At 36.5% G+C, this 20,280-nt stretch overlaps 1 protein-coding gene across 2 annotated transcripts; it reads left to right on the forward strand.

Moving 5' to 3' along the window:
• Window positions 1–19,283, forward strand: LOC129274156 (peroxisomal bifunctional enzyme-like). 2 transcript variants are annotated; one of them, XM_064108964.1, is made up of 17 exons: window positions 1–448; window positions 946–982; window positions 2,750–2,861; window positions 3,533–3,671; window positions 4,080–4,236; window positions 5,566–5,695; window positions 6,174–6,285; window positions 7,571–7,658; window positions 8,789–8,944; window positions 9,817–10,080; window positions 10,762–10,914; window positions 11,503–11,674; window positions 12,473–12,613; window positions 13,794–13,918; window positions 15,156–15,253; window positions 15,854–15,966; window positions 17,418–19,283. In XM_064108964.1, exons 1-17 carry the CDS (start codon window positions 297–299, stop codon window positions 17,495–17,497), a joined length of 2,229 nt encoding a protein of 742 aa, XP_063965034.1. In that variant the 5' UTR covers window positions 1–296; the 3' UTR covers window positions 17,498–19,283. The 2 variants fall into 2 exon arrangements, with proteins under 2 accessions (XP_063965034.1, XP_063965033.1); XM_064108963.1 differs by lacking the exon at window positions 7,571–7,658 and adding an exon at window positions 7,413–7,500 and having other exon boundaries at window positions 8–448.
• The last annotated feature ends 997 nt before the right edge of the window (window positions 19,284–20,280 follow it).

Here is a 20,280-nt window from a genome sequence, read left to right on the forward strand (position 1 = left end):
AGGTTTTGTGCATGTGCAAAGTTCATTCAGGAGCGAAGTGTCAATACGAATTTCGGGCTCAGGAAAATTGGACTTTGCCAATTCACAATCCAATATATACGGTGTCTAATGACCAGTGGATTGTTACAGTCGATTTACATCAGCGGCTGATCTCTGGATTAATGATCGCCAATCGTAATTTTATGATATTTGCATTGAAAACTAGTACCAGCATATATCCGATCTAGAGACTAGACGGTACTGTGTCGGCTATTTTCACCCTCCACTACCCGGTGCATTGACGCCTGCCTCGCGATATGTTACGTGCTAAGAATTTGGTTCAACTCGTCATCAAGTCAAATCTGTGTACAACAGGCAGTGTACGTACAGCAGAAGCAATGGCGACTCTCTCGAAGCGTGGACAAGTTGCTGTTGTCACATTGAAAAACCCACCACTCAATGTTCTCAGGTATTAACTTCTACTCTGACTAGTTATACTGCGGCAGCCCGAACACAACATTCAACAAAGTGTCATCCGGGTTATATAGTGTAACAACTCCTAACTAGCAATCATCATATTCAGGAATTTCAAATGTTTAAGATTTGATGGTATGAATTTACAAACTCATGCTAAAGTTTATCAAGTGCACCCCCCCCCCCCCCGCGGGCATACACATGAATTAGGGAATCGTTCTGTTTTTCAATATGTGACTAAAAAAGATGCCATGGTCATATACGATGGATATAGGTCTACATCTAGTAATGTCTGTTGATGTAATTTAATCTAGATTATGTTCAAATTGATTTTGTTCAAGGTGCAGTAGTAGTCCCTCAAGATTTTTGAACAAAATTACATTTTTTCCAAAAAGTTTCTTCTGGTAAATTAGATGAGTGTAACTGAAGATTTTGTTCATTGGAGAATAATAAAATGTTCCGTTTCTATCCCAATCTCGTGTTGTCTTGCAGCTATCCAACCAGAGCTTCAATTGTTCAATCAATAAAGGTGAGATCTAGTCTTCCCCTCGAGAAGGCCCAACATTTTTTTTTTATTCATACACATACCCCGTTTAAAGGCATACATGTATCAAATAAAGTATTGAGTGGAATATGCTAATTGTATGGACCATCCAAGAATTGCAAGTGTAAAATGCCTAAAAAATGTATTGTAGGCCTAATTACATAACAAAAGCCCCAAATGTTAGGTGTATGAAAGCATAATTAATTACTCATTTATTTCAATCAAATTTCGGTAAAATTTACCTACAAATAAAGAAATTCAAAGATCAAGGAGAACCAAGTGGAGTAAACTATGATCTGTTGAAATTCTCAGCAGGTAAATCAAATCGGTCTTGTAGAATTCTTGTCTCTTGTGATTTGTTGAATATCATGACTCCATATATGTTCACAGTAGGCCCTACATAGAGGAAGAATAATTTTTTTTTTTTGAAGACCAACACAAATATGGTGTTTTATACAGAAAGAAAATCTTAGAGCTCTGGCTATTTATCACATGGGCTATTCCACGGTTACTCACGTTACATTTGGAGACACCTTGACTCATACTTGGAGCTGTAACTCCATTATTATTGATAGGAACTAAACATCTCTTTATCACAACATAGTACGCAGTCTGACTATCCTTTGTATAAAAACAAAACTTGGGAAATTTCATTATGCTCCTGGCAAATCTTTGAAATGTGTTGGTTACTCATGTTACATGATTTGGACATGCATAAAATGAAGAGTGGACATAAGTGAAAAGTGTCCTCATGCAAGGCTTTTATGAAAGTTGATTATATCCATTTCAAAGAAGTATATTAGGGAGACAAATTTGTATATAATTAAAAAAATAAAGAACACATGGTTTTTACTAGGGGTGCAGATAAAGTGGTTACTCATGTTACGGTTCAGATTAGCTATATGTACAAAGACACATTGAGCTCATGTCCACCAACCTATGGAATTGCCCACATGCTTTTGAGCTGGCTGAATGGGTGGGCTAATGTATTATCCCACACTTACATGTAGATTTTAGGTTGAGTAGGCCTATTATCTTTTAAAGTTTCAGATACAATTAAGGCTACAGTATGGTTCCAGCGCTAACTACTTGTAGGTTAGAGACACTTTGAAAGTCTATTTGATTTTGAAATCTTTTCAAATACTCTTACAGGAATAATGTGTGTTTATTGTATTGCTTGTCAAGTGCCCTACTTTAAAAACTGTGCAAACAAGTGCACCAAGAATCAATACAAATTATGTATGTGAAAGGGTATCCATACAATACTGTATTGACTTTCATATTCAAGCTAATTTTGTGTAGACTCTGTGTAGTGTAGCAAAGGTCTGGGTGGACGGAATTGTAAATGCTAGCAAACCTTTATACACCAAGAAGCCACAGGTTGGTTGTCTTTTAACAGAGTTAGAATCTAGCTTAGCATCTCTAATAACCATTAAATTTGACCAATGATTTTATTTTTTTTCCTATGAAATATGCCTATAATAGATAGAATTATCGCACCTGTATCTAATCAATGTTAATGCAGAATGAATTGCAATCAAACACAATTTCTACCCCAAAAAAATCAATTACAACATGATTTTCAACCATTCAGAAGCACATGTAGAACTTGCATGTTATTTTACGGTTGGATTGAATGCATCCTTTTGAGCAACAGGGCCCATGGCTAATAAAATCTATGCGGTTTACTGAGTTAACATCCATTAAACTAACTTTATTTTTCTCCTTCCAATCCCCCTGTACTACATGTAGGAAGCAGAGCAAGATGCATCAGTGAAGAGCATCGTCCTGTGTGGTTCGGGCAGATCATTCTCTGCTGGCGCTGATATCACTGAGTTTGCCAATCCAGATCTGGTGTTCAAAGGTAAATGATAAAGATATGAAGATTAAACGTTACTTCTGCCTGTTTACAATGAATTGTGGAGTATATTTCTCAGATTGGTAGGGAAGAGTTTCTTTTGTAAGCCCAATAGTTCATTTTGGCCATGCTGTAAGTTTTGGGGTTTGCTAAGATTAAAAAGAGGTTGACTTGGTTCTGTTAAGGCACGTTAACAAGTGTCAGAGTGGCATTATTTGTTGAAGGAGCTCTGCACGCATCTTTTCATCACTAATCTTCACATTTCTTCATAAACAAAGCATGCTGCGATGGATAGTAGGATTCTGACTCCAAGACATGTACTTTACACAGAAGTACAGACTACAAACAGGTGTTCGGTCCAAATATTTCAATTGTTTTCTCATGCTGTTATGTTGAAACAAATTCTCTTAACTTTCTTGTTTTGTATGGTCTGCAATTTTATGGTGTTTAAAAACACTTTTAATGCCTGGCTTTCAGCGTTGGACACTTTCTTATATGATAACTTAAAACAAATAGAAACCAAAAATCAAATTATGATCTAAGTTTCAACAAAGAGCTGGGACCAAAATAATTTGTGTTCCTACTCTTCTTGAAGGCCGTTTTTAGCATTGAATTGTATTGGTGCATATTCCAAGATGTGCATCATAATGCATATTGTTATTACTATTCTTTTACAGAACCAAACTTGATCGAGGTAACCAAAGCAGTTGAAGCATGCAGCAAACCTGTGGTAGCCGTGATGCACGGGACATCGTTAGGAGGTGGAGTCGAGCTCGCTCTAGGATGCCATTACAGACTCTTGCATAAAGCAGGGAAGTAAGTATAAGATCTGTCTTCAAATGACTCCTGACTCTATTTTTTTTTGGGGGGGGCTCTTTTTTGTAATCATGTCAAAAAATGCGACTTAGTTTTTTATTATTCAGAAACATGGCATTGTTCTGGAATGCCTCAATGTATAAGGTAACAATGAAAAATTTTAGCCACATTGAGCTTCTGCAGGAATCTTCTGCTTTTGATTCCTCTTATTTTTTGCAGGCCAACGATTGAGAGTTGAGTGGAGGGCATTGTGTATATAGGGCATACAGACATGTAGGGCAAATCCATGGACGCAACGTATACGTTTGTTCCTTATTCAACTCATCCCATGATTAATATGTTTTCCACAAGAGCTGGGCAGACCAAGGAAAGTGCTACAACTGAGCAATCTCTATGCTTTGTTCCTAGGATTGGTCTTCCAGAAGTCCACATTGGTCTGGTACCAGGCGCTACGGGGACTCAGAAGGTACCGAGGGTCATGTCTATCCCTAATGCCATTGATATGATCACCAGCGGTCGGCATATATCGGCCAAGGAGGCTCATAAAATGGGCATCGTTGACAAGGTACTATTCAACTCCATTGAGTAGTAGACTACGTTTTATTTATTTATTTATTCATTCTCAAATTTTTAAACAGGGTGGCATGATCAGCATAAAAAACATACAATATACATGTATGAAAAACATAGTAACAGGACATTATGTGATAAAGAAAAAAATAACAAGTAAAAATATGAGAATATGTTAGGAGATACAAATGGCAAGATACATGATATAAATATGCAAAATACAAACATTAAAAGCTGGTCTTCCTCAGGGCTCTGTAAAAAAAACATTAAAAAGATGAATGATTGTTAAAACATAAGGCAATGTATTACACAGTAGTAGTAAATTTAATTTTGGAATAAAAAACCAAGCAGAAGACATATCGCATCATTTGGTAATTTTATCACTAATATATATCGACACGACACATTTTAATGTTTAAATATATGGAATGAAGTGTGAGGGAATAACAGAAAAACAAAAGAAAAGGAATCGAGATTAAGTGTATTTTAGGAAAAGCACGGACAATGGAATAGTGATTGATAAGTGTTATAGCAAGCTTTTATACTGATTAAGATGAACAATGTGATTTGTCTATATGTGTTTAAGTTGGTATTTGAAAGAGTGAACAGATTTTGAAAACCTCATATGGTCAGGCAGTTGGTTCCAATTGAAAGAGCCTAGAAACAGGAAATATTTTTGGTAAAAGGTCATGTATAACAGGTGGATGAATTTCTAGGTTGTACACCAACACAATAGTAAATCCCATTTTGGTCTACTTTCAATTTTTTATAAAAGACCAGTTGGAGCCACCCAGTTCAAAATCTACCAGGAGTTGATAATCAAGGTCCTCTTAATAAGATATCATTTTTTTATTCTGGCTTAAAAATCAGAAATTAGGAAACTTCCTCATTAGAAAGAGTAATTGTGTCTCTATGGGGTCTCTTCTGGTAGTATAGTTCATAAAAGATAGGTTATGATGTATATATTTTTTTTTCCAAAGAGGCTTCCCACACAAAATCATTCACTATGTCTGGTGAGCAAAACACTACATGTTGCTGGGCTGTTAGAACCTAATATCTCAAAATTGAAAAAAAAAATTGAGGGCAGCAGAAAATTTTTTATTGTACAACTTCTTTAGGCATGAGAAGGTTGCTACCTATGTCATAAACTCTAAACTCTTGTATTTTCTCTATAAAAGCTATGCTAAATTTTGAAGTACAAGAACTTAATTGCTCAGTGGCATTTAAATTATTATGTAATAGTTCTTTATGCACTCTGGTATGCATTTCCAAAGAGCAATAATTTCTGTGGCATATCAGATTTACATTTTATTCATCTTTGCAGGTTCTGGAAGACGATTACATGAATGAGGGTGTGGCCTTTGCTGAGAGTGTAGCCAATGACCCGGTAGGACCAAGGCGTGTCAGTCAGATGCCCGTCAAGGTGGATGAGACCACGCCCATGGTCTTCAAAGGTATTTAGAATGTTCTATATTCACTTGGTATATATTAAAGAAGTTTGTCTTCTTCTTCTTCTGGGCTAATTCCATTTGATCTATCAATTTGGTCTAAATGCTGTTTTTCGTACATTGTAAGTACTCTATTGGTCTGTTTCCAGCTTAGTCTAATGTCAAGTTGGTCCAATTTCCACTTTGTCTATGTAGCCTGAGACCAGAAATAAAGTAGACAAAGCGGGTGTAGAAAAAACATACTCCTATATAGACTTCATACACGTGAATCGGCCGATGGCCAAGGCTGGCAAAATGTGGCCTAGAGGCCAGCCCAGATTCCTTCCATGATTACCGATAATGCATGGACATGTAGTTGAAACACCAACAACTTTGCTCCATGTGGTTGAATAGTTTGTTGGGTTTTTTTTTTCAAAGGATACCATTCAAGTATCCACCACTGATATTTTTATTTTACTTCTTATTTTGTGGGGTTTTTTTTCAGTTGCATATGAGAAGGTTGCTGCCAAGGCCAGGGGTATGTACTCTCCTCTGTTCTGTGTGAAGGCCATTGAAGCCGCAACCAAGGCAAGCTCCTTTGAAGAAGGCCTTCAGATGTAAGAGAATTTGATTTAAAAACATTACAATCTTAAAGCCTTTTTGATGAATTTATTTGAATTCATGTACAGGTGCAGTTGTGACAACATCATTCTTTTTTCTTATTGGTGTTTATTAATTGATTTTTCCCTTTCAGTGAATGAGAAGTACACTTTAATTAGTAATTGAACTAAACTGCCTTCCCATGACCACTCTGTGGTATGAGCTTTTTTAGTAAATGGGGAAAATGTGTCATTGTTTTATGTAGAAATTTATAAATTTACTTGGTTTTGAAACATCTATATTTCAGAAATTGGGGGCTATGTGATTCCAATTCTTTTAGCATCATGAAGAGCAGAAAGAAAATGTACAAAATCAAGAAAAGGGTCAATTTTGAAAAAATAACAAAAAAAATCAGTTACTTCCTTTTTTCATCAGACAGCAGTATGACCAAAGAATTTATGTGGGTAATTCATTTTATTTGTTCTCACTCTCCAATGAATTCAAAATTCATGTCTTATTCATCTTCTCTCTAGAATTGCAGAGAAAGGTATAAGGTAAAAATGTAGAAAAACTAAAGAGGGGCATGCATACAGCTACATATTGTACACATAAGGGCCCCATCTTACAAAGAATATGGAAAGCCAGCAAAGTCAACATATAAAGTGCATGTTTGTTCAAAGATTTTCTAGATATGAATGTAAATCCATGAATTCATTGATTTTTTGACCATTTGGTATGTTCTCCTTTGTTTACAAAGGACATTTTGCAAATTGCAAAAGAATTATGGCTCTGATTGATTTCCATAGAGTTACGATTGATTGGATCAATCGTAGCGGGGCCCAGATTTGAAGTTAATATTGCAGGCCACAGAAATATCAGTTGATCATGATCTGCACAGCTGATCCATGATAAAAGCTTTTATTATGATGTTGATTCACTGTGAGGATGCACACAAACATACATGTAACTGTAGGACGCTGTTGAAAGAATGATGCCTTGAAATTTGTTATATCATTGATTCAAATCTAGGGTGTTTTGGGGTCATTAATGGATTCATTGTTTTTATTACCTGGCCTGCCTGTGTGCTTTGAAACATCTCTATAAAGCACCCCATAAATGTTATTCATTACCATCTTATTTTCAGGGAGAGACACATTTCAAAGTTTCTTGGATTGGGTGATCAGTCTAGAGCTCTTCAATATGCTTTCTTTTCTGAGAGGGCAGTATCCAAGGTAATCAATGTGTTCATCATCATTCATTCTCCATTTATTTATTTGTTTTTATTTTCATTCACACGTCCAGGGAGAAAAATATTCAGACCTTTCTGGCCGTATCGGAACAAACTCCGGCACTGCAGTATGCCTTCTTTGGGGAAAGGGCCATCTCTAAGGTACCTTTCATTACATTGTCAATATTGTTCTGTTATCATAATTGTTTGGTTTATATTTTTTTTAAATTTGTAGGTAAAATAATAACCTTCTGTCCACATACAAGTAATGCATTTTAGTAGATTCTGTCAATACATACCAGTTCTACAGTGTATATCTACTAAGTACTTACCTAGTATACAAATATACCGGGTTTGAGAAAGAATAGTGGAAATATTTTTATCCGAAGTTCATTCGGCAATTACTATATTCCCGAGGGGCGCGAGGCCCGAGGGAAAATAGTAACATTGCCGGGCCAACCGAAGATAAAATATTTCCACTACACTTTCGCAAGAAATGCCAGGTATATTTGTTATATATATCCCTTCCATGTTTGAAAGTTTGAACGAAAAATATTGGTAATGTAGTCCTGATTGGCCCATCTCCATGATCTGGACAAAATCTAGGTCGTCTTAGCTCTAGTTTAAACAACCTTGGCTTATCATTCTAAGCGAGCCGGTTCCTGAGTAGACTGCGCACAGCTACCGTCGGCTCCCAAGCATTGCTCAGGGTGGTTTGGTGTTGCGCGGCGGCTGTACTAGTGAGATCGATCTTCTGATAATTCCACTTAATACCGGTTGTGAAGGTTGTGAACTAACCCTTCTGTACTAAAATCAGACAGCCCGAATCATTTTCAGCATACAGATTCATTGTAATCAAGCAAGACATGATTTCACATTGACAGTTATTTATTGGAGAGTTTGTGATTCAGCTCGCATTGCATTTTTGCCTGTGTTGATTGCGCTGTGCTCAGCGGTACCCTGAGAAAGCATCTGCGCCGTTGCATCACTAGACTTGCCCGGTGGAGGCAGTCCATTGTGCGCTGTGCCCGAGTGATTGCGTGGTTTTCACTTTGACGCATAATAGTAAAAAGAAAAAAACTATTCTATTCTGACGTCACAAACTATTTTGATCTTCGATGAATTACATTTTCTGGTGAAATTATGATTATTCATGTGAAGGGCTCTCGACCAATCAAATAGCAACAGATTTTCAGTAAGGGATATAATATTTACTATAATTATAATAATTGTTATCAATTTTCTATTTTTATAACCATTGTGGTTGTATATCATCATCTTATTTTTATCAGTGGAGCGTCCCTGATGGATCTACCAGCTACAAGACTGCCAAAGGTCAAGAGGTCAAATCGGCAGCTGTGATTGGTGCTGGGACTATGGGTGTTGGCATCACAATGTCAATGGTATTGGCTGGTATACCAACCTATCTTACAGAACAAAACCAGGAGGTAAGGACTGAAATTTATTAATCATGAAATGTAGTTCACTTATGTAGTACAACAAACATATGGGGCTCCAAAAATTTGCAGTGTTGCTTTTCAAAAGCCTGCTTTGCTTGTTATTGTTGTAACCTCCTCAAATCACTTACATCTCCTTTTCTTTAGTTGTGTCTTGGTCCTCTTCAGAATTTGAATATATATTGTGATGATAATGATAATAATAGCTGGATTCGTATAGCGTTTTTTTTTCCCAGAGGGTATAATGTGCACTTGCTATTACCCTGGCTTTAGATTGGGGTGCCGCTTAATTCTGTAGCTCTGTGCATTCAAGGAATTGATTTTGCCAGGTACCTATTCATCAATCTCACCTGGGTCAAGAGCAGCACAGTATGGATAAGTTTATTGCTGACGGAAAACGCACATGACAGAGATTTGATCAAACAACACTCTGAATTCAAAATGGGTCATAACCACTAACGCAACTTGTCAAAATTCTGGCCGTGTCTTTTAGCGGAAATCGCGCTGTAAGGATTCTATGAATGTGATGATTTATAATCAAAGGCCGCTTACAGGACGCCTGGAGGAAAGACACTGCTATGACGTTTGGCAAGGTGCCTAAACCAAGATGTGCCCACACAATGAAATTAAATGAAATTATTAAATAAGCTTTACGTGCATATCTCCTGTTGATTACACGTCTAGTGCATTAATATTTATATCCCTCTATTGTTACATTATTATTGTTTTGATTATGCATGAACATGGTAAAGTGATGAAATAAACTTTACACAAATATCTTTTCTTTGATACCTTGTATAATGATTTAATATTGTGTCCTTCCACTGTTACAATATTTTTGTTTTTATCATCAATGAACATAGTACCTTGAGAAAGGACTCAAGATGGTACAAGGCTATCTAGCCCATGGGGTCAAGCAAGGTCGTATGAGCGAGGACAAAGCCAAGCAGATCTTCTCATTGGTACGGCCGACCCTGAGTTACGACGACCTGAAGGATGTTGATGTGGTCGTTGAGGCCGTCTTTGAGAACATGGCTTTGAAGAAGGAGATCTTCAAGAAACTTGATGGTGTCTGCAAGCCCAGTGCTGTCCTTGCAAGTAACACATCAACACTGGATATAGATGAGGTATATATATATGTTAAGATGTGCTTTCCATGAAATTGTAGTAGTATCAGTAGAAGTAGTTGTTGTTGTAGTAGTGTTAGTAGTATTAGCAGTAGAAGTAGTAGTAGTAATAGTAGTAGTAATAGTGGTATATGTAGTATGTAGTAGTAGTAGTAGTAGTAGTAGTAGTAGTAGTAGTAGTAGTAGTAGTAGCAGCAGCAGCAGCAGCAGCAGCAGTAGTATTAGCAACAGTAGTGTAATGAACAAAACAACTTGAGGGTGCAGAAAATAATATATGTTGGAAGAATTCTTAAAAATAACAAGTTTTGACCTGTTGAAAGAAAAAAAAATTGTGATAGATTTTGACATGATATTCTACAAATAGTATTACATGATTTTATATTTCACTTTTTTCTTCTCTTTTCTTTTCTTTTCTTTCCTTTTCTCTTTTTTTTTTCTTGGTAGTGGAACTTTTATTTTGCGGGAGGGCATCTGTACATCAGTGAATAACAATAGTAATAGTACAAAAGCAGTAACTTTGTCTAATTCTATGATTCCTAGGAATTTCTGCAGGATAGAGCTAAGTTGGCTCAAGATTGTTTGAGGGGCACTCATCCATGCTAGGCAGGCATATTCATCGGCTTGGATTTGTATCATACAGTGTATAATTTATCATCACTCAATTTTCCATTCCTATTTCAGATGGCTTCAGCAACGACTCGCCCAGATAAGGTGATGGGGATGCATTTCTTCTCTCCTGCTCACATCATGAAACTACTTGAGAACATCAGAGGCAAAGACACTTCACCAGAAACCATGGCAACGGCCATGGATCTTGGAAAACGCATGAAGAAGGTGAGAGATTTGTGATTGTATGCCTCGCATTTAAGTCTTGGAACTCTTGTTAGATTGCTCCCAAGTGATAGGAGAAAGGGCATATATTGTGTGAGGCTATGCCAGAATCCCGATAACCGGGGTAATAATTAATAAAGGGTAAAGTGCTTAGAAGCACAAAGTATTATTAAAAGCGCTGTGTAATGCAACTTTTATTATTGCTAATCCTTTTCTTATGGATGCCATCAATTTTCATTCCATACTTGGGGCATGTGTTGAGGTTGAAATCAGAAATTTATGGGGACGTATCATCATATTCATTGTAATGCTGCATTTCTTGGAGAATTTGAAAACAGAGTATTGAAAAAAGGGAGAGTGAGACTTCCACTTTGACTAATAGTTGACTACAGTTTTTGTTTTATTTTAAAGACATTCAGAATTACCACTTTGGGGGCGTTCCATGTTGTCACTGGTATCTAAATATCGCTAATTATTTAGTTAATGAAATGCGTTTTATAAATGACTTCAGTACTGAAAGTATTGAAGAGTGTCTTTTTGAAACTAACTTGATTAATCACTTTTTTTTTCTTCTATCCATTTCTCTTTTAGGTATCAGTCTTGGTTGGTAACTGCCCTGGATTTGTTGGAAACAGGATGCTAGCGCCATACTCCAAAGAAGCAATCTTCTTGCTGGAAGAGGGCGCCCTACCTCACGAGGTTGATCAGACGTTGGAGGACTTTGGTCTGGCTATGGGTCTATGTCGGATGGGTGACTTAGCAGGTGAGACTAGACACTAAAAAAGTTGTCATTCTCCTCCTCATCATCATCCTCCTCCTCCTTAGTATCATTATCATTATAATCATTATTATCATCATCATCATCATCATTATCATCATCATCTTCAACACCCTAGTTATCAACATTACCATCATCATTATTGTCACCATCATCACTTTCACCATCACCATCTGTCTCCTCTTCATCATCACCACCACAATTACCATGATTGTTTTCTTGTATTTCCTCCTCATCCTCTTCCTCTTCCTCATATTTTCTCTTTATCATAATCATCTTCAGTCTTGACTATTGTCATCATGGTTTATTATCATTATCATCATCATCATTATCATTTTATTGTAATCACCTTGATATTAGTATCATTGATAATAATAATGTCATATTTTACCCAGGGTAGCCACTTCAGTTCCGAAAACTGTTTAACATGGCAATGTTATTATTACCCTGGCTTTAGCACAGCTACCTTGATTGGGCGCTCGAGCATTCAAGGAATTTCTTCCAACCGCGGGTACCCATTTACCTCACCTGGTGGAGTGCAGCACAGTGTGGATAAATTTCTTGCTGAAGGAAAACACACCATGGCTAGGATTCGAACCCATGACTCTCTGTTTGAAAGGCAAGAGTCAGAACCACTGGACCACGATACACCCATCATTATTGATCAGCATCATTGTTGCTGCCTTACCCTTCTTTCTCATTTTCCCTTTTACTTGTTTCATTCTTCCTCTTCTTCCTACACTTTCTTTCTGTTAACTGCTTTTAAATCTGCTTTGTTCATAGGTCTTGATATTGGTTATAAGAGTCGTAAGGAATTCGGTTTCATTCAGCGAGAAGGACAAGACGATTTCCTCAGGAAAGGAGAGCGCTACAGCCCTCTATCTGATTGGTTGGTCGAGAGTGGTAGACTAGGACAAAAGACAGGTAAGCATACTAAATATTTTGTACCTGTACAATTTTTCCACGAGGAGAGCATCCATGTACTTAACAAAATTTGTGTCCATGGCTTTGCTAATTGCGACATACAGGATTATACTGCAGATCACTTGTGAGATGTTTAATAAAGCTGTTAGTTACAAAAGATTTCATGCACGGTTGGTGACCAGTTTTTGTGCTTTATGATATATCTCTCTGTCACTGACTTATCAACTGGAGAACATCTTCCTGATGTGAGTGTTTCATAAAGCTGTTCAAAAGTTAAGGGCGATTTTTAGAATGACTGGTGATCCTTTCTTGTGGTGAATAGTGTAATCTAATATGTTCATTCTTAACTTATGAACAGCTTCATGAAACTCCCTACAGTCATGGGTAACTTAGTATCTTCATGAAACACTGCCCTAATCCTCTATCAAACAAGTGAAAAAAATTGGAAAGTTGGAAGTGAAAGATGCCTGAGTGGGTTTCTTGGAGAAAGGTATGGGTAAACTTGACTCAGACTATGTTTAGAGCACTTTCTAATAATTTCAGCAACCTATTTGCTCTCAGCCCATCAGATCCAAGAATATCAGATTCAAACGATTTCAAACAAACATCACCCTCACTTCATGAAATGTTTCTCTACAAGATTTTCATAGGAATAGTGGCACATATAATCATGACTCGTATCATTTTTTTTCTGTATGCTTGTAATATTTGTATTTATGTTGTATGGACAGGGGGCCGTTTCATAAAGCTTTTTGTAAGTTAAGAGCGACTTTAGGAACAACTGGTGATCCTTTCTTACGTGCTTAACCATCGCCAATGAATATACCATTTACCACAAGAAAGGATCACCAGTCGTTCTTAAAGTCGCTCTTAACTTACGTACAGCTTTATGAAACACCCACCAGCAATGACAAAACAGTATACCAGTTACTGACAGGGTTTCCCTGACTAAAAAAGAAAGACTAATAAATATCAATAACTAGTGGTCACTTTCATTTTTGTTAGATTTATTATTTACCTCAGGCTGTGATTTAGGTGGGATAATTTTCAATGACTTATAAAGTCATCCAATCAAAATTGACCTCACCCAAAATTTGAAATATGCAATTTTGTCACTCTAGAGGGAGAATGTAATTTGTCTTATGAATAATCTGTCATGACTTTTATTCCCCCCATCTAGGCAAGGGTTTCTACAACTATGGCAAGCCAGGTGGTCGTAAACCAGAGGCTGATCCCGAGGTTACTCAGATGATAATGGATGTGTCTCAGAAGGCAGGGATCACTAGACGACATATCCCAGCACAGGTAGACGTTAACCCATAGACCTGAGATTTATTCATTTTCTATTAGGTTTTATGTAGGGAATGCCTGGTTCTGGTAGGCAATAAGTTAAACATGATTGGTTGATACTTCCAGGTGGGATATACAGTGCGTCCCACAAAAAGGAAACCCGTTTTTCAGAGATAGCTTTCACAATCATTAAATATGTTTTTACAATGAATTTGATACTCATAGCAAGAGTGGAATCTCATCTCTAGTTTGAAACAAACGGCTTAGCAAATTGTTCATGCATGGCAGATTACAAACAAATATTGAGGCATATCAGGGATGAATTGCGCAGAAACTCGCGTGTGAATGTGAATCCACTCTCATTTCAGGGATCACAGAGAGAATCTTAACAAAGAATACAAAAGAAATGCTAATGAGCTAATTGTCGAAACGGCAAGGTCGTCTTATCACAAATCAATCATGATCATTTTTTCTGTGCAACCTGGTTTTGACATTAAAATTTCAAACTCGTCTTGCTCATTAATGAAGTGTTCGTCTATTAGGTATCAAACTAAAGAAGAATAAATTAATTATATTATTATGTAACTGAAATACTGGTATCATAATTCATTTGCCCTTGAAATGCAATGAAATGGGAATCCCGGTTTTCTTTTTTCTGGGACGCACTGTAAACAGCCGAAATCTCATAATGTACATGTTACTTACAGCCATGGACGGTATTCTTAATTAGTAAATAATCTGAGTCAGTACACGTATTTGGAAACAAAACCAATCTGTTTTAAATTATGGATGTTGTTTGCACACAATGTCCGATGATCTTTTCTTTTGATAGCTAATAGCTTTTGAATTTTCCTGCTGGCAAGAAGGTCCGCTCAAAGTCTGTTTTTAAGCTATTCGAATCGTTTCATTCAATTTTCTTTGGTGTCAGTATGTTTGAGTAGAAAAAAAGCCATGTGAATAAATATGTTGTCTTGAGTCTTCTGAAATTATATGCTCACTTTATCTCATTATTATTTATGAAGATTTTCTTATGAATAAAGGCGTACTGAAACTTGTGTCTTGTACTCATCAGAGTAAACCAAAAGAATGAACAGAGCATTAAATTGACAGTGTGAACAAACCAATGCCTGGTTAGGAGATTAATTGAGATAGATGCAGTGAAATGCCACATGTAGGGTTGACTTTCTTAAATTTACCTAGAACATGTTGGCTCCAATGGCATATTTAACATGTAATATTTTTGTTTCAACAGGAAATTCTTGAGCGGTGCCTGTATGGTCTTATCAATGAAGGTTTCAAGTGTCTTGAAGAGCAGATAGCATCTTCTGATGAGGATATTGATATGATTTGGTAAGAGCATACATATATCTTGAAAACATTCCATTAAAACATAGGACAAATAAGGGCATCATCAGGAACTTTTTAGTGATGGAAATCATCTTGCCTGCACCTGGCCACTGGCATTCAGACAAAATCTAGACTTTTTGGGGTGGTTTATTTAAGTATCAAAAATACACATTTCTGTCTAATCTGGGGGGGATGGAATCTTGCCCCTGCCCCTCTGGTATATTTAGCATAGACTATAAACTCCAGTTGATTTGGGTACAAGGGGAAAAGTTGCTTTTTGATTGAGCTTACAACAAAATGGGAACTGACTGCTGTAATAGTTAATATTAATGTGTCATATTTTCACCCCCCCCCCCAAAAAAAAAAACCAGGTGAGGTAAATGGGTACCGGCAAGAAGTAATTCCTCAAAAAGCTGTGTGCACCTGAATAGGTAGCCTAGCTTTATAGCCGGGGTAATAATAATAGCAGGGCCTGCTGGGAGAACAGTTATCGGAACGGAAGTGGCTACCCTGGGTGAATATACCGTTATTATTATTATAGTTATTAAACCTTGATTTTCAAAAAAATGTTCTTTCGTTCCAATGTCCATCAAATATTTACAGGTTGTACGGCTATGGCTGGCCAAGGCACACAGGTGGACCTATGTATTATGCTAAGAACATTGTTGGCCTTCCTAAACTCTTGGAGAGAATACTTTATTATCACTTTCAACATCGTAAGTACCCTTGATTGTGATTTTATTAGTGATGTGCATCTATGCATATGTATGTAAAAAATTTTACTATACTGAGTATGACATATTGTTTATTTAAATGTAAAATCATGTGCAATTTTGCATTTATGCCTTAAATCTTGATTTGTAAATTTTATATACCAAATTTGATTAAATTGAATTGAACCCTTATTAGAATTGATTTAATCTTTGTGGTACCAGTAATTAAATGATATTTACTGTAGGTTCGTAGAGGCAAGGAAATGCTGTTTTTTATTGTCTCGCCTGCATAGCAGAGCGAGACTATAGGCGCCGCTTTTCCGACGGAGGCGGCATCAAATCTTAACCTAAGGTTAAGTTTTTGAAATGACATCATAACTTAGAAAGTATATGGACCTAGTTCATGAAACTTGGACATAAGGTTAATCAAGTATTAGTGAACATCCTTCCTGAGTTTCAGGTCACATGACCAAGGTCAATGGTCATTTAGGGTCAATGAACTTTGGCAAAGTTGGGGGTATTTGTTGAATTACCTTCATAACTTTGAAAATTTATGGATCTAGTTCATGAAACTTGGACATTAGGTTAATCAAGTACCACTGAATATCCTGTGCGAGTTTCAGGTCACATGACCATGGTCAATGGTCATTTAAGGTCAATGAACTTTGGCCGTGTTGGGGGTCTTTGTTGAATTACCATCCTAACTCTGAAGGTTTATGGATCTAGTTCATCAAACTTGGACATAAGAGTAATCGAGTATCACTGAACATCCTGTACGAGTTTCAGGTCACATGACCATGGTCAAAGGTCATTTAAGGTCAATGAACTTTGGCCGTGTTAGGGTTATTTGTTGAATTACCATTCTAACTCTGAAGTTATTGGATCTATTTCATAAAACTTGGGATATAAGAGTAATCAAGTATCACTGAACATCCCCTGTGAGTTTCAGGTCACAAAACCAAGATCAAAGGTCAGTTAAGGTCAATAAACTTAGGCCATGTTGGGGTAATTGTTGAATTGCCATCATAACTCTGAAATTTTATGGATAGAGTGAATGAAATGTGGACATGGGGGTAGTTGAAAAGTCTTAAGTCACCGTTCAAATGTCATCTATGGTCAATGAACGTGGTATTATGTCATTATATGAATGGTGTTTTTGTGAATGATTATCTTACAGTAGTTTTCAAAGTTAGCACTGCTGCTATATTAAATCGCGTAATGCAGGCGAGACTGCCAGAGGCGTTCCACTTGTTTAATTATGTATAACTTAATATTTTATAGATTTGATCTTTCGGTGACTAACAAACCCTTAATTCAACCATTCCTTCATTAAATTTGATTAAAAAACATACCGGTACCTGTAACATCATCCAAATAGGGTATATACACCTTTTATATCATTTATGTGACACATCTCAAGAAGAGTATCTCTTTGCCATATTTTCCCCATACAGCCAATAGTCCATACTGGAAGCCTAGCCAGCTACTCATAGACAGGGTATCAGAAGATCATCCACACGCCAGCAAACTGTAGTATGCCAGTAAATATCTCATGTCAAATCTACTCCTGAAATACCTTCGTAATTAAGGCAATGATTAGAAAATCCTATTTTTGTTACTTTAACTGTTTTGGTAATGACAGGAACAATGGGGTGTAGCAAAAATGAAACGGTATACAAATAATATACATCATGGGGGCGTTAGTAAGAATTATATGCACAAGGTACAAAGTGTACTTTCTTCAGAAAAAAAGCTTACTCTAGACCAATGAATTTATATCATTTTGATAATTATTAATAACAATAATTGTGGTTTCTTATGACACTCCTGGTGTGCTCCATGTTATCGATCAGGCGCAGATCCAGCTGAATCTGACACTACCATTTTAGGGACCATATTGTTTTCGCACGATAGCCCGCCTCTCAAAGCTGGCACGATCCACGTCTGTTACCGATAATCTATGTAGAGCGTAAACACAACGATCCCTGTCATTCTTGTTATTGCAGTTAATATTTTTGACCAAATTCTACATTACTACCTCAATGATTAGAAACACGCAAATTTGAGACCAAAGATCATGATGTTTTGTGTTGATGATTCATTTTAGTTCATAATAATATAGGTAAGTTTTTATATAGTGTCTTGTTGTGATTTACATGTAAATGTATGCAGGCACAGATCCTTATTGAAACCTTGATCAGCATGTGGGTCTTCACACAAGACTAGCGATGGGGCTTTCTATACACAGTCATTGTAGGCTGTGCATTCAGACCCCTAACTCAAGTGAAGGGTTTGCACAGCAGTCCAATATACATGTGTATTGTCATGTAGTAATGATCATTAACGAAAGAGGGGAGGATTGATTGAATATTTTAGCATTTTGGCATCTGACACCAAGAGTTCTTCCAAACTATAATGATTGGTGAATGAATTGATCTTTTATGGCACAGTAACATTTCTCCTACGGTGGCCATACGGCGAATCCAAAACGGCCGTTTTTAACATTTTTTGTATCAGCTACATATAGTTGCATTGTTTAATTTAGAAAATGAATAAAACCGCTATTTTTGACTTGCCGTAGGGAAAATGTGAGTGCAGCATTAGACATCATGTACGGTTTCCATTTTTCAAGAAATGGTACTTTTTAGTCTTGCATTTGTTAGCATGGCCTTCAGAACAGGCTATTGAATTAACAATGCCCAGTGCCACAAAGAAATCACTCAGCTAAGACATTAGGGAAAGTTTCATCCAGGAGCTCGCTGCATAAGAGCTACTATTACAGTAACTTTGTCATCCAATGGTAACTACCAGCCAATCAAAATCAAGGATTGCAAAGTTACCATAATGGTAGCTTTTATGCAACAGGGCCCAGGCCTTTTAGAAAAATTTGTAAAAAATGTCATTTGTACCTGTTGTCAGTAATTAGTAGATTCTCACATGGTGTCAGAGGTACAAGTGAATATGAACTAGATCTGAATTCATAATTTCCTCCTTGCATTATAATGGAAATGCGAGAAAACTGCCAAGAAAGAAACATAGTGCCATTGAAACTTTTTGTGAATGCACTAAGCGTCTTATACAGTGGCTTTTGCTCATTCCCTATTGTTTCGTCTGTACTGAATGCAAGGATTAGCTTTGAGGGAAACACAATTTCATACAATGAAAAAATGTTACTGTCTTGTTTTTATAGATTATGAATAAATTTATATCAGTAATTTTGTACTTCAAATTTATCACAGTATTAAAATATATATTTTGATACTAGTATACATTAATGTGACATGTTTTGTGCAATTTTGAATAAACAAAACTTAATTTTATATACACTGTATGCAATTTTTATTGTAAGAATAATTTGAGTTATTTGATTTTTTTTAATAGATGTAGATAGTTGCTTCATATTAGTTTTTCTTGATTTTCAAAGTATTAACATGTTAATAAAAATGATAATGACATCCACTATCCCAGATCATACAGCATGTATAGGAATCATAGCCTTTAATTAAACCATGAGCCCATCTCTTTTGCCAAATTGGCAAAAAAAATTGGCAAATTCTAAGGTATTGTCTAAATATAGCTAATTGGCCCCTTAACCCTTACTTACCAAGGGGGGGGGTATTTTCAACCCCCCCTCGTCATTCTTCACGATATATCCGTTGTACAAAAAAAAAATCCATGCTGCTTGCTGACTTTTTACCTTCAAGTCTCGCAAATTTTTAGACCAAATTTTTCATACCTGGGCACGCGGTTACAAAATTATGCTCCATTGTGGAAGTGCATGTACAAAGTCAATACAAAATCTGTTTCATCTAAAATTTATAAATGAGTGATTATTCTCACTTTAATGACAAGTCATTTAATTTGATGCTATTTATGACTAAATTACTACCCTCAATGACTTTTAGCAAAAACAATAAAAATAAAGATAAAAAACTAAGAAATTAATATGGAAGTTTTGTATAGTTGTTGGGAATGCGATAAAGAATATTTTCACAAAAAATTAGCTTTCTGGCTTTAGTTAGTGAATTAGAGCTTGAATATATCAACAATTCATATAAAAAATAAACGAATTTTTTGCAATTTACAATTGTCATTTTCTACCTTCGTGCAAATTTTCGTCATAATCACGCGATCCGCGGCCGACAACTTGGTGGGGGGGCCTTTTAGGCGCCCCCACCCCTGGACTTTAAGCTCACAAAATAGCCCGGGAAAGTTAGGGCTGAGCCGCAGTAGGGGTTGAAAATCACGATTTTATATGAAAAGGCATTCATAGCCTTAAAAATCTCAAGTTAATTGTAATTGGAATTGACTCAAAAA

The sequence above is a fragment of the Lytechinus pictus genome, chromosome 13 (genome assembly GCF_037042905.1).
Source record: "Lytechinus pictus isolate F3 Inbred chromosome 13, Lp3.0, whole genome shotgun sequence".
Taxonomy (NCBI): Eukaryota; Metazoa; Echinodermata; class Echinoidea; order Temnopleuroida; family Toxopneustidae; genus Lytechinus; species Lytechinus pictus.

Coding starts and splice junctions, on each gene's coding strand:
- LOC129274156 (XM_064108964.1), top strand. CDS start 297: ATGTTACGTGCTAAGAATTTGGTTCAACTCGTCATCAAGTCAAATCTG. Junction 983..2,749: donor CAATTGTTCAATCAATAAAG/GTGAGATCTAGT, acceptor TACTACATGTAG/GAAGCAGAGCAAGATGCATC. Junction 15,254..15,853: donor GAGGATATTGATATGATTTG/GTAAGAGCATAC, acceptor AAATATTTACAG/GTTGTACGGCTATGGCTGGC.